The following is a 12,961-nucleotide window of genomic DNA, read 5'->3' as shown; positions in this document are numbered from 1 at the left end:
GATATTTTACATTATTTTTTATCTCAATTAGGCACAAGTACTTAGGGTTGAGTACAGAAAGTATTTGACTGGGAAAAGATCATGGTTTGGGTTAAAATATACCCTTTTCTAATACTATCAGAAAATACATTACACCTCCAAATGCCTTAAAACAGGTGGCCCCCAAAGTTATCTACTTGCTCTTTTGCTGCACCGATAAATGTTGCGGCAGGATCAGCTCAGAATCCATTCTCAAGTTAACGCAGTTTTGATTGGCAGGATTACCAACAATTCTAGGTAGGCCTGGAAGAGATGGGGGACATAACACTGTGATGCAAGGTCAACAACTTCTTACTGAATGCCAGCAAAATCAATCAAACTGCTCTGCCTAAGATCATGGAGAAAGTAGTTTGTTCAGCCAAGTGGAGTGTACCATTGCATCTACACTCTTGACGCTACAGAGCCGCAACTAGTAGGATTATAAACCACAGCGACAGACTATCTGCTTCTACGCTCAAGCAAACGCTTCTCTTGCCACAAGTCTAATACAAAGAAAAAGCTCTTTTCCTCAGGCCATCAGGATTGTGAACTCTGCCCTGCACATGTTTCATACTAGACTTGGCCAAGGAATTACAGCTTGATTGCTGTTGCGTGGGCATAACTCTCAACTTTAAGGAATTCAAGTGTCACCTGAGGCTAATGCCAGAACATAAAAATAATTAATACAGTCTATGATTTGATGAGTTCCACACCTCGGGCAGTTCACCCACATAAGCCATATGAATCAATAACCCAGGTCAGAGTCCTTCGAGTTCTCAGTTCTGACTGCTTTAACTTTCAATCATGTCTACCAACTCAGTGATTATAAATGCCATGATGACTCTCTTCTTTTTCAATTGCCTTACTAAAAAAGACATTACACCAGGCCCATTTGCCATCGCTGGTGTTGGCAGAAAGGGACCAGTATCTGGAGCAAGCACTCTTTCACATAAACCTCTTCTGCGGTGCAGTTCAGTGCAACCTTGTATCAGTTAGAATAACAATGCATTGTTTTTACCGGCATCTGGATAGACTTTTCATTTTCCATTGATTATCTTTTGTAACTGAGAAATCAGGACTCTGAGACAATGCAATCAAAGCCCTAAAGAGCATTACAACATCGTCGTATGTTAGCAACACATATGTCCTGGCTGGATGGAATTTTTTCAAACTTTTTCTTTTTTGACCAGCAGTAAGAAAAGTCAAGCTTCATATGGTGCATTCTCTCATATGATGATGAGCTTGCACCACACTGGACACTAAAGCTGAATGAGGAACAATTATGAAGCACCATGTAATCAAGGTGGTCCCTGACAAGCTGAGTAGAGTCTGATGAGCCAGTATGTCACTCTGGATCTCCAGGGCTCCACAGCTAATCAGCCACCAAGGAGGGGCCTAAGGGCCACGATCACTCAAGCCCTCCATCACCATGTTGGAAGGAAGGCAATCACCAGCTTATTTCCATGTTAGTTCCACCCCCACCCCAAACCTTCGACTCTCAAATCAAGGTGCACAGATGACCAGGGAAGTACTGGATGGAAGCAAAGGTGGCTGGAGGGTGCAATCAACTGTAAGGAAAAAAGACAAAAGAAACGAAAGACCAAGAAACTTTTGGTTCTGCAAGAGATTTTTTCAAGCCATTTAATATCTTTAAATAATCATGAATGGATTGGAAACACGAAGGGAGCAGATTGAATGAGGCTCAATTGCTTTCCACCCAGCAGGCTTAAAAGATCCTGATGATTGGGCTTGCAAATTGAAATGCAAGTCTTGTAATACAGTGTGCTAAGGAGACAGAAGGTGTATGGGTCAAAAAGGTGAGAGAAGGGAGTTCTCATTTTACTCTGGCAAGGAATTACCACAATGAGCACATGTTAAAGTTTTTGTCTGGTGAAAAAAAGAAGTGGAGCGATGAATGCGACCTTTATAAAAGCTTTCTTTTACCCACCTTAAAAAGAACAAGATTTAAGTGGTAATTTTAATCTTTTCATAAGGACGAGAAGATGAGGGAAAGAAGAAGACAAGAAAGAGGACCAGAAAAGGGGAAGACTGGGGTCCCTTTAACTATGGTATGTGTAATTAAAACAAAAAACTGGAGCCCTGTCGTACAGCTAGATGGGACTCGCACTTGTAAAATTCACCACACCACATAATTGGAGGTAATAGCTCCTCCTGTCCTGTTTCAAGATTAACAGTGGCTGGAGAGGCTTCCCTTCACTAATAGGCACCACTCAAAAAATCATTGGTGCACACACACACACACACGCTCATCCTGCCGTCTCTGACTGTGCTTAGTTAGAATATTGATGAGGAACGTGATCTGATCTATCTGAGCTCAAGCTATGTTACAGACTAGTAGATAATATAAACCTGTGGATTGTCCTGCAGCAGGTCCCGATAGAAAATAACACACAATTTTCCATCTAATCTCAAATTTTCATATATGTCGGAATATGCACATTTGACAAGAAGGAACTAGCACATTTTAAATCGATTTATTTAATTTAAATGGACCTGACCACATTTAAAAGAATTGTCACTCTGGCAGACAATACGCTCCATATGTGAACAGTGCAGACAGAGGCTGAGCAGGATATTAACTGAACATTAAATCTCTGATGCCAGCATGAAGCCAATTATTTTTTTAATGTGGTCAATCTTCTGAAAATTATTAGCAACAATATAGCTGAAAAAACATATTGGTGTAAATGGGAGAGGCAAATGTCTGCAATCGCAGTTTGGCTGTTTAAACAAAAATTATTTATATACGTATTTGTCAGGAATTAAAAGAAAAGGAAGGCAAGAGACATAAAAGCCTCGTCATGGTTGCATATCTTTATTGCCATCATCATTCCCACTTCCCTACAGTTTGTGATATTAGAATAGACTTTACAAGACATTTGTAACATTGACATTTCTAAACAGTGTTACGGTTTAAATTTGTAAGCTTAGATTTGTAACCCTAGACATGTTATTAAAGTAAATTGTTATTTTTTTCTTCTCCGAGTCCCAGTTTTTACATGTAGATGCCATGGCCTAAAATTACAGGCAACATTTAATTAAGGATTGATGCCATTTTTAGCAAACGCATAGAGGCAAATGCGACATTTTACATAGTAAATAGAAATTGTAACTGTGCTTTAAAAACTGCTAATCTTATTCAGCGCTAATGTTTTTATGCCATTTCTGACTAAAATGGCAGGCAAGAAGGACATGCATTGTTTGCTTTAGCAGTGAAAATAATCAGACTAATACACTGCAGATGCCTCATTAAATTTGCATATGATTATTGCAGCATTACTTCAATTGATCCTTTTCATCAAACCAGATAATGCTTCCTGATTGCAGATTATTTTGGAGCAGGCAAATTCCATGGTATTATATTCAGTCTTGGTGAAAAGCAATTAGGAACATAGCTGGCAGTTTGTCTGATTTTATTCAGAAATTAGAAATCTTTCACTGAACTAATTCTGTTTTATTTCTCTATACGAGTCAAAACATAACTCTGACATTGAGGATTCGGATGGGATATTAAGCAGCATTTTCTTAAACACTGTAACCACTAAGCAGGAAGGTTTAAGGGGGCAAAAGCAGATGAAATTTCTTAAACCAAAAAGTGGAATGTCCTGTAGTTAGAAGATGCTGCAACATCAACATCAAAAAACATCAACAAACTTCTTAACCTGATATAAATAACACTGACTGCGGATGCAATGACAGTGCAACAGCAACACTCAGGACTGAACACTGAAGAGAGGAAAACAATGTTTGAGGCTAGAAACAGAAGCACTTGAAACTGAAAAACATGATTTACGAACAATCAGAAGCCTAATTCTTCATTAACTCTCTGTGATAGAGAATTGATTTGAACAAAAAACCTGCTGCTTAATCACAAGCTATAATCTACACTAATCAATCTAGATCGCCAACTAAGTGGTTACTATGACAGCCATCTGTACTTCTCAAACCTCATCTGAAAGGGTAAAAAAAAAACCCTCAGGGACAGATAGTTGCTAGGGTTTTTTTGGCTTTACATTAAAAGCTGCAATTCATACAAGCATCACTAATAGCTTTCCTAAAACGTACTGCCAGCCTCAAAACACCCACAGTCTCTCATTCTCTTTCCTGTCAATGATAATCTCTGTCTTGTTCCATATATCTGAGGTTGGTCACATGCAGACAAGCTGTCTTCAGATGAGTCACAGGGGAACATTTTTGCGGTTAACCACACTGTTCTCCGGGGGCGACCTGGACAGTAGATCGGCAGCCAGTAAAACACTTGCTGAGACGGAGGACAGACTATCCCAGATTGTCTCGCCTGCACACAGTGCGAGTGCTGTGTGGAATCTTCTGGGTATTGGCTGTGTTAACTAAATCGACATTGGCTTCCAACCTCCTGGCTATCCATCAGTGGAGGGATGAGTAGAGGGGCTAGCGAGGTAACCCCTGAGTCTTATGCAGTTGTAGTGGTAGTCCTCGCATTTGTTATTGCTGGGATAAAAAGGAAGGGGGTGAAAACAGATGTGTGAGGCAGAGTGTGAAGGAAAGGATTTCTGCCCCCCCCCCCCGGAAGATATTTTTGGTGATAGCCATTCATTTGTAGTGTTTTTGGCCTGAAGAGATTTGTCTTATCTGTTCCTTCACTTTCTCTCTGGGGGGAAATAGAGGGTGAGTCTTCTCTAGCCTGCTCTCTCACAGTTGATTAGTAACTCCTGCTCTACCCCTACGCTCCAGGGACTCTATGCCAGCTCCCCTTATACATCCCCTTGTCATGCACACACTCACACTTCCTCTTTTTCTCTCACTCTCTCCCCCTCCTAAACATGTGCTCGTGCACTCACGTCTCCCTACAGTCATGGAACAGCAATTTGAGGGAATCACACAACCAAGACCTGACATTTGCAGTGCACCTATAACAATGAGAGCTTGATTAAAAGGGCAGAATGAAACAGTGTCACCCTCCATTCATTGTCCTTAGCCCAAGTCAAATAGGATTTAAACCTGTGCAATGTGGCTGATACCTCCACTGTCAAATTCTGATTGCTTTAAAGCAGCGGGAAGAAAAGGTCTTGTTATTGCAATACGTGTGCATAACTGTATGTAACTGAGGTGTCAGAGGTGACCAGGTTTTACACAGAGCGTCTGGGAACAGATAAGGATGACGCTCTTGGAGGAAGGGAAAGCAAAGCTAATACAGCTCTGGTGAAAGCCTTGGTGTTAAAAAGGCACAAGAATAAAGCTGCGTTTTATCTGGCTTGGGGCAGCACACAAAAGAAGCCAGCATTGCAATGTGGTGAGTTTTAAAATTGGGATCAAAAGGTTCAAGCTAATTAACCAGCTAAATAAGAGTCCCCTAGCTTCATCTATGTAGCCACCCTCATTCTTTTTCCCTTTCCTCCGCCTTTTTTTTCCTCCTGCAGTATTTTGTGTGCCTATGGCGTGTGCGTGGCTTGCAAACATATACAGTCTGTCTGGAACAGTGAAGACAAATTGCTCCCCGTGCTGAAATATAAAAAAAAATAATCACCGAATTACCTCCAACAAGATCATTCTAATTAACTATGTTTTATTACCAGCATGACCCTGAAAGTGAAATGCCCTGTGATCAAGCTCTCTTCTCAAACAGTTTTGATGTTGTTATTCGACTTTTTCCAGCAGAGCCCCGAGGAGGGCTGAGATTGAAGAGTCAAATGGAAAGGACAAGGGCACATAATAAAGACAAATGGCTAGAGCATGAAATTTAATTCATTGCCTTGGTACAGAAACATTCACAAGGAAATAGCCAACATTGACATGCCATGAATTTCAAAACACTGTCAAGTCCAAAAAGCACACATCGTGCTACAGTGACACTGAGTCCCCGAGGAGCCCACAGGCGAAATCAGGCAAATTGAAGAAAAAAAAATCAGTCAAGTTATTCTCTTTGATTGACACCTCTACACCGAGTTCAGTGATGACTTTTTAAAAAGGTTTATCACCCAAATTAACGTGGGGGGGGGATAGGGCTGCCCCTGAAGGTGAGTGCTTCAAAGTACCAGTTCAAGATCCCTACGTTAGCTGATGAGAGCAGCAGAAACCTGACTTGTAATGATGCTCTTGTATCACTACGCCTCAGTCTAACCCCTGTGCTACGTAGGTGCAGCGTTGCGGGAAATGATCAGCTCGAGTGTGTAGTAAGAAGTACCATTAAATCCATGTAGCCGCGGCCAATGTGAAGTGCATGCCGACAGGGTTAATTAAGTTGCTGCTTTCAGCAATAAAGTGGTTAGATAGGTGTAAGTTTCAGCGTAACAGTTACGCAACGCACCTGCCAACACAACTGCCAAGCTGGTATGGATAGTAGAGTTTAGCAGTGAGCTAGGTAAGACACTGACATCAGAGGTTCCCGACGATTCTTAGGTGCTACATATCGAGAAAAGCTACTATTCAACTACAACAAACCTGAGAAGCTGTGTAAAATTTATAAGAGATGTCATTTATTCCTTAATGGGAAATTATTCTGAGAAGTAGCCTGATATTACACACTAACAGGAATATTTATATGGTCTTCAAATAATCTTTATAATTCAGTGTAAGAATACAAGGTCACTGTTTGCTTGTTATACCCTTAAACTGTAGGCGAGCGGCACACCTTTTTCTTCCTTTTTCTTTTTTTTCTTCAAGTATAATTTACATTTTACAGTACATAATTCTGTTAGTCTAATCCAGAAATAACCCAGTGATAAATAAGAATCTTTTTTTTTCTTTTTGTTAGCTTTTTGGTAATTTGGGTGCACTGACCCCTATGTTTTATCCATAAAAGATTACAAATGACAACCAGTGATTTTTTTTTCCCCGCAAGTTAACATCAAACACACATATAACATTTAAGTGTTTGCGACACATTTTGAATAAAAATGAGGAAATTTATAGCCATAAGGAACTCGCCGGCTTATTTATTTCAATAGGCAGAAGCATATGCTTGCAGCAGACTTTTCACTGTGGAGCACCCACTTTGTAGTATGATATGAAAACACCATCTGGTGTGTGAGCAGCAGCTAGGCTAAGCTAGCTGGGGCTAGATAGGGCCCTGCTGTGTCACAGGATTATCTTACTGTTTGGTAGATCCACTCTATTAGCCCCTAGTGGCTTGGATTATTGGATGATCATTACTGTGTGTGACTGAACATAGGGCTAAGTACCTGCACTTCCTTTGCAGTTCACTCTTGTTAATGTGATCAGAATACACACTGTGAACACATTTTGTACCATTATGCATTCGTTGCACCTTGTCTTTGACATAAAATCACACACACATACCATTTACCAAATATTCTCTGACTTGAACTCGTGCTGTATGTTTAATACATGATTACTGCCGTCAATGACTTCTCTTAAAAACGTGCTCTGCATGTCAGAAGAGAGAGATTATGGCACTCTTGGAGCACATGCTTGTTTGTGGAAGCATGTTTCCTTCTAAAGCGGTGAAACAGGATCACAGACGCGAAGAGAAGGCAGCACGTTCAGAAACGGGTCCTCTGCTCAACAAAACGAACATCTGCCGTTTCTCATCAGTGAGATTGAAGCTAATGATGAGCCACGAGTGTGCTGACAGAGAGAATGGAATTGGATTGTGTACAAGAGCCCCAGTGAGACCAGACATATGTTTTAGAAAATGTTGTGGATAGAATATGGGTTTATATGGTGTGTGTCCGTGCGTTCGCGCACGTGTGTGTAAGCTAAGATACAGATGCCCGAGAGTGGAAGAGACTGAAAATAGGCCTCTGCTATTTCTTTTGCAGTCCGTTTATCCATCCATGTTTATACAAGCGGATGAAGGGGTGTGTGTTAGCGCAGGTAAAACAACCGTCGTATTCCTCCCATTTCAATCTCTGCTTTCACTAACAGATAATGGAATTACACATCAAAGAAGCTACTCTCTGTATCCAATTCTTCTGTGACCTCTACAAGCCTTTGTTCATATTCACCACAACAACTCCCAGCCCCAAGTCTCCGCCAGCAGGCTACTTATTCCCTGCTTCCTCTCCCTCTCTCTGCGTCTAGGGAGAGATTAAATTTAGATGAAAATGAAATATTCATTCCCACTCAGCAACTGATGGCCATCTTAATTTGATACATATTTTGATGCAATATCTCCTTATTGTTCTTTTTCATTACCAAACACTTTTTAATTCACTGCGACCCTCCTTTGGGTAATTCTCGATACAAGCCCTTCTTTTGGATTTGACTTTGTTAAAAGTAGAATTGCAAAGTGCCATTACAGTTTTCTGCGGTCTCTTGAAATATGTCTGAGTCATTTCAGATGAGACATTTACACAGACCCCAAGCGAAAAGGATCTCAGGGAGCGTGCGAGAGGAGACTGCACACTCTATAGCTCGCTAGAAGAGTTAATCACATGAAAACTTCTCAGTCTCTCTCTGCTGCTGGTGCAGGGATAACGACAAGAAATTGAAGTGGCTCTGTGTTTGGAGAATTCAACCAAAAGTGGTGACCACAAACCTGATTTATCCCACTCAAGTTTCGGAGTGGTCACATTGCATACAGCTTCAAGTGCTGCGGAGCTTTAATGTCAGGGCTGTTTCCCAGACAATAATTAAATTTGGAGTCTTGCCTGCCCAAAGCATTTTAGGAAACCTAAGTGAAAAATGCATGTGACCAGGTGTTGTGGAGCCGAGGAAATGAAATCAACACGAAATCATGAAAGAGATTGATTAACTGACACTGATTAAGTGCTTTAAGTATTAGGTAGATAAAGTAATTGATTATTCAATAAATCCCTGTCAGGCAGTGAATAACCTCAGTGAGAGAAAAAAAGAGACAACAAATGATAAATTAGTTTCATCAATCCGCAGATGAAAGAGACAACGTATATTAATCTGTCATTACTGTATGCTTCACTGGTAGATATATTATAATTCAAGAACGCTATGAATATATTTTCATCTAAACACATTTTCAAATCTGGCGATCCCTGTCTTGGGAAGAAAGCAGTGTGTGTAGAGCATTAGTAAATTGCAGACAGAATGCCGCGCACTCGGGCTACAGAATGAGGCACAAAAAGCTGCTACCATATTCAATAAAATCATTTGTGTACCGTCTTTTTCCATGTTGGCAAACATACAAATTATCTAAGGACGCACACTATCTTTGGAGAGAGGCGGAAAAAAATACTGCACTCGCATCCTTGAGCACTTTTATCTTTATTATAAAAACATTGCATCATCAACTGAAATGGTCCCTAGATGAGATGAGAGATTGCAAAACACGTCAGGAAGAGAAAAAGAATTATGAAAAGCAAGCAGAGGGAGACTAAAGAGGAGCACAGCATGTAAGAGGACAAATACAGGAGGAGTAGTCTTTTATTCCCTCCAACAAATAGAAGCTGCTGAATGAGACGGAGCGACCATCTGGCCTCAACTTAGAGCAATGCACTGTAAAAGCACTAAAATCAATGGCAACAACTCTACCTTGGATGCCCACCATTACCCAGATGGTGTACTTGGAGAACTGCAGGCCACCTAACCAAGAGCAGACACAGCACAGACAGAGAGTATCATGCTCAAATACCACCGCCCACCTCGATGAATTTCACTGGTTCGCTTATGTTGGTAACCAGTGTTGAGGAGCAACATTAGCTACCCTGCACTGACTATAAGAGAGCCCTCTGTTGGTTTTAGCGGAGTGGCTGTGACACAGAGTGCCTGCACAGACTTCCAAACCAAGTATCAAATTGCAAAAAAAAATGAGGAAAAAACAGGGAAAATAGGTCTGCTGCACATCAGCTCTAAAAAAGCGCTCATTCCTAAATAAATTGTTCCATACAATACCAAACATTCTGTCCCCGAGAACAATGCGGTATGTTTACAATAATACACGCAGGCTGCATACACTCCAGCTACTATGATAAATAAAATTACACAATGTAAATATGGTGAGATATATTTTCTTTTCTTTACCTTTCAGATATTTGTCTGAAAGGTAAACAAATTACATGAAAACACACATGGCTATCATGCATACAAATTCAGTTTCAAAAGATCCTATAGAGGAATGAGCCTTTCGATTTTTTCTTCCCCTATTTTTGGCATTCGGGTAAATTCTCAATTTCCTGAGATGTCTCTACTCTTATGAAACATAAAAAAACATGCAACTAAACTGATCCTGCACTAGAAGCTATGATAGATTCTATAAAAAGCGATAGTAGGACTGTAGCACATTCCAGGGTAAATTTGTCAGCACTTTGACATTTTTAAAAATAAAAGGCTGTCAAGTCTATTTCAGGTCTTCAATTGAGCTGCTGCCAAGATAAAAATAAATAAATAGATAAAGAAATAAGAGGGAAAAATGCCCTTTAACCAAAAAATTTCAGGTTAGAGCAGAAGAAAGAGAGCCTGAGGATTTATGCAGTTTCTAATACATCACCAAAGTCCATAAAGTGTGATGTCAGGAGTCATGGCTCCTCACAACACTGTAGTCAATCACAGGTACACAGGCCTGCCCGATATCTCCATATTATGTTCAGCAGTAAACATTATTCCACACATCTTGAGTGTATGCATCGTGTTTCTTTGGCTTTAATTCAAAAAGCACATTAAATATGCAGAAGGTCAACAGCGTTCACTCAAGGTTATTGTGCAATAAACTGCTGCTATACATCTTCATGCTGGAGTCTGATAACTTTATTTTAAATTTAGCTTTTCAGGGACCACCCACAGTGCTCGCCAGGAATTATGAATTACAAAATCAGTGTGGGATGTTGATGATTTGTAGATATGTCATAGAAAGACACAACTGGTTTATTAAGGCAATTCACCCGCTGTTACTGTGTAACACATGGGCTATCCCTGTTTGTAACATTATTCCACTTTCGCCCATCATTTACAGCTGGAAGATGCTCTCACTCCCTGTACTCAGGCTGTTGTAATGGTATGTTAATGTGGACCAGTGCCATTTTGAGTAATTGTCCTGCACGGCACTCTGCCAAATGTCAAAAACGATTTGCCTTGTGACAAAAAAACGTATTGATCTTCATTCTGTTTCTGTCTCTTGGCCGCGCAAAACGTTTCAGCGCATTGCCAGCTCCGGATGACAATTCGCACATTGTTCCACTGTGAGTGATGAGAAAAAGACAAAGCCACCACACACCTGGCTTCATTTTTTTAGGGTCTGTCACGGTGTAGATAAATGAAGTAACCAAGATTTACCTGAAAATGCTACTGTTTATATATTGTAAGCGTGTTACTCTGTGATTCGACTGATATCGTGGGACATCCTTGTCCCCTTAATATATTATATAAGACGATATTAAACTTTTGGATGGAGCTTGTTTTTTCTGATTTATAACTGTGTTCTTTAATTTGACAGACTGTCCTTAAAAACTTACTTCCAGAAGGCATGGCAATGAGCCTTATTTAGCTGGTGACTCAACATGCTGGCTGTAGCAAATGTAACAGACAAAGCAGGGTGCATAGAGGTCACACTAACCCACAATATTTCATTGCATGGTTTCCGAGTGTTTCTCGATATTACTGGCAGCGTGCGCTTTAATGCACTTCTCTCTTGTTGCTTACCATTTGCACGTCGTTTAAGTAAATCGAATATTTACATCCGACCCGGCTGTAGAGAGCGGTAAATGAAAGCGACTGTTTATTTACTACAAAAACTATTTGCTGTCGCGGAGAAAGCGGAACGCTGAAATGCACTGAATAGGCAGCAACTTTCAGGGTTACAGTACAAACGTGTGTGTGCAATTGTAACCGTGGACAACTTACCTATTCGAATAACATGAGGCATCCCGTAAGAGTACTGAATCCAAAAGAGACATGCAATCAGCGATGTCCAGTAATCCCTAATCGCACTCCGGGGGAACAGCCAAGTATTTCGCATGGTTGTAAAGTCGCGGGATCCACTTTTTTAAAATTCCAAAGACGAGTCAAAATTGCTCATCAAAACTGAATTCGACGGAGCATATATGGATTTTGGAGTCTGCGACAAATCAGCGCTCATTGTACTTGGTGCAACATTCTCCCGGGGTTTCTTTTTTTTTCTGTTTCTCACAAGTCTAAAAGCGACCCGATCAGGATGAAGCCCCCAGTCCCTCACAGGCAGATCAGCGAAACACCTGCGAACGCAGGCTGCAACAATTAGCCTGCAGGAGTCTCTTTATCCCCTCCTACCGACGATGCTATCTGTCTGCTGGCAAGTACCACGGCAACAGCCGAGCCGGACTCCTACACCGCTGTTGAAGAGGAGAACTGCGCCTGCGGAACTTTGGGTCGTCTCGGACGATTCTGTCGTCCGAAAGCCAAACAGAGAAAAACGTTACAAAATAAGCGCAGAGGATTTTCAACACACTTAAGTGGCACGAAATAAAATCCTTGTTGGAGTTTAGTCACTCCAGTCCTTCTCACCATTAACGCTAACAGTTCAGAACACAGTGGAGGAAAGCAGCTCCGTGACGCTCCGCTCCAGTTGCGCACGGTGATTGCACAAGGCTGGTTATCGAAGAACGTCCAATCTGCTCAAAGGGACCCCCGTTAAACAATGTTGATTTTACAAATCTTCCAGTTTGTGCTGGATGGAAAGGTAGTGCTGAAAGCTGTGCATCAGCGTGCGTCTGACGAGCCTCCTTCCACGGTGCCACTAGAGGCACGCGTCGTTACGCATAGTTGTCAACTATGTCCAAGAAGTGTTTTATGGAGGTGAGAGGGATCCGAATGATCACTTGATTTACTGCTTGTTCCAAATGCTGTGTACACGTACATTATGGTGTTCTTAATATCTTCTCATTTTTCATTATACAGTATTTTGGGGTTTGTCTTATTGTGATCTCGGAATTGTTGGAGCGTCTTGTCTTTTTTTCAGACACTTAGATAGAAATTGCAATATTCTTCTTAGCCCCAGGTAAAAAGAAAAAAAAACATCCAGCTGCCTACAGCACTG

General features: G+C 41.0%; 1 protein-coding gene across 2 annotated transcripts in view; it reads right to left on the bottom strand.

The window, feature by feature from the left end:
* The window catches only part of grik3 (glutamate ionotropic receptor kainate type subunit 3), a 91,711-nt gene extending 79,066 nt beyond the window's left edge, over window positions 1-12,645 (bottom strand). Inside the window, exons 1-2 of one of the 2 annotated variants that reach the window (XM_063486201.1) lie at window positions 12,430-12,645; window positions 11,791-12,309 (exon numbers count right to left, since the gene is read on the bottom strand). In XM_063486201.1, the coding sequence (XP_063342271.1) occupies window positions 11,791-11,905 (115 nt within the window). In that variant the 5' untranslated portion in view covers window positions 11,906-12,309; window positions 12,430-12,645. Of the gene's footprint in view, window positions 1-11,790 lie in introns of both variants that reach the window. The other variant, XM_063486200.1, reaches the window with a different exon arrangement.
* Between the last annotated feature and the right edge of the window lie 316 nt (window positions 12,646-12,961).

Source organism: Pelmatolapia mariae, linkage group LG10_11 (genome assembly GCF_036321145.2).
Source record: "Pelmatolapia mariae isolate MD_Pm_ZW linkage group LG10_11, Pm_UMD_F_2, whole genome shotgun sequence".
Taxonomy (NCBI): domain Eukaryota; kingdom Metazoa; phylum Chordata; class Actinopteri; order Cichliformes; family Cichlidae; genus Pelmatolapia; species Pelmatolapia mariae.
Note: the sequence above shows the minus strand (reverse complement) of the source record. Positions and strands in the feature narration are given on the sequence as shown.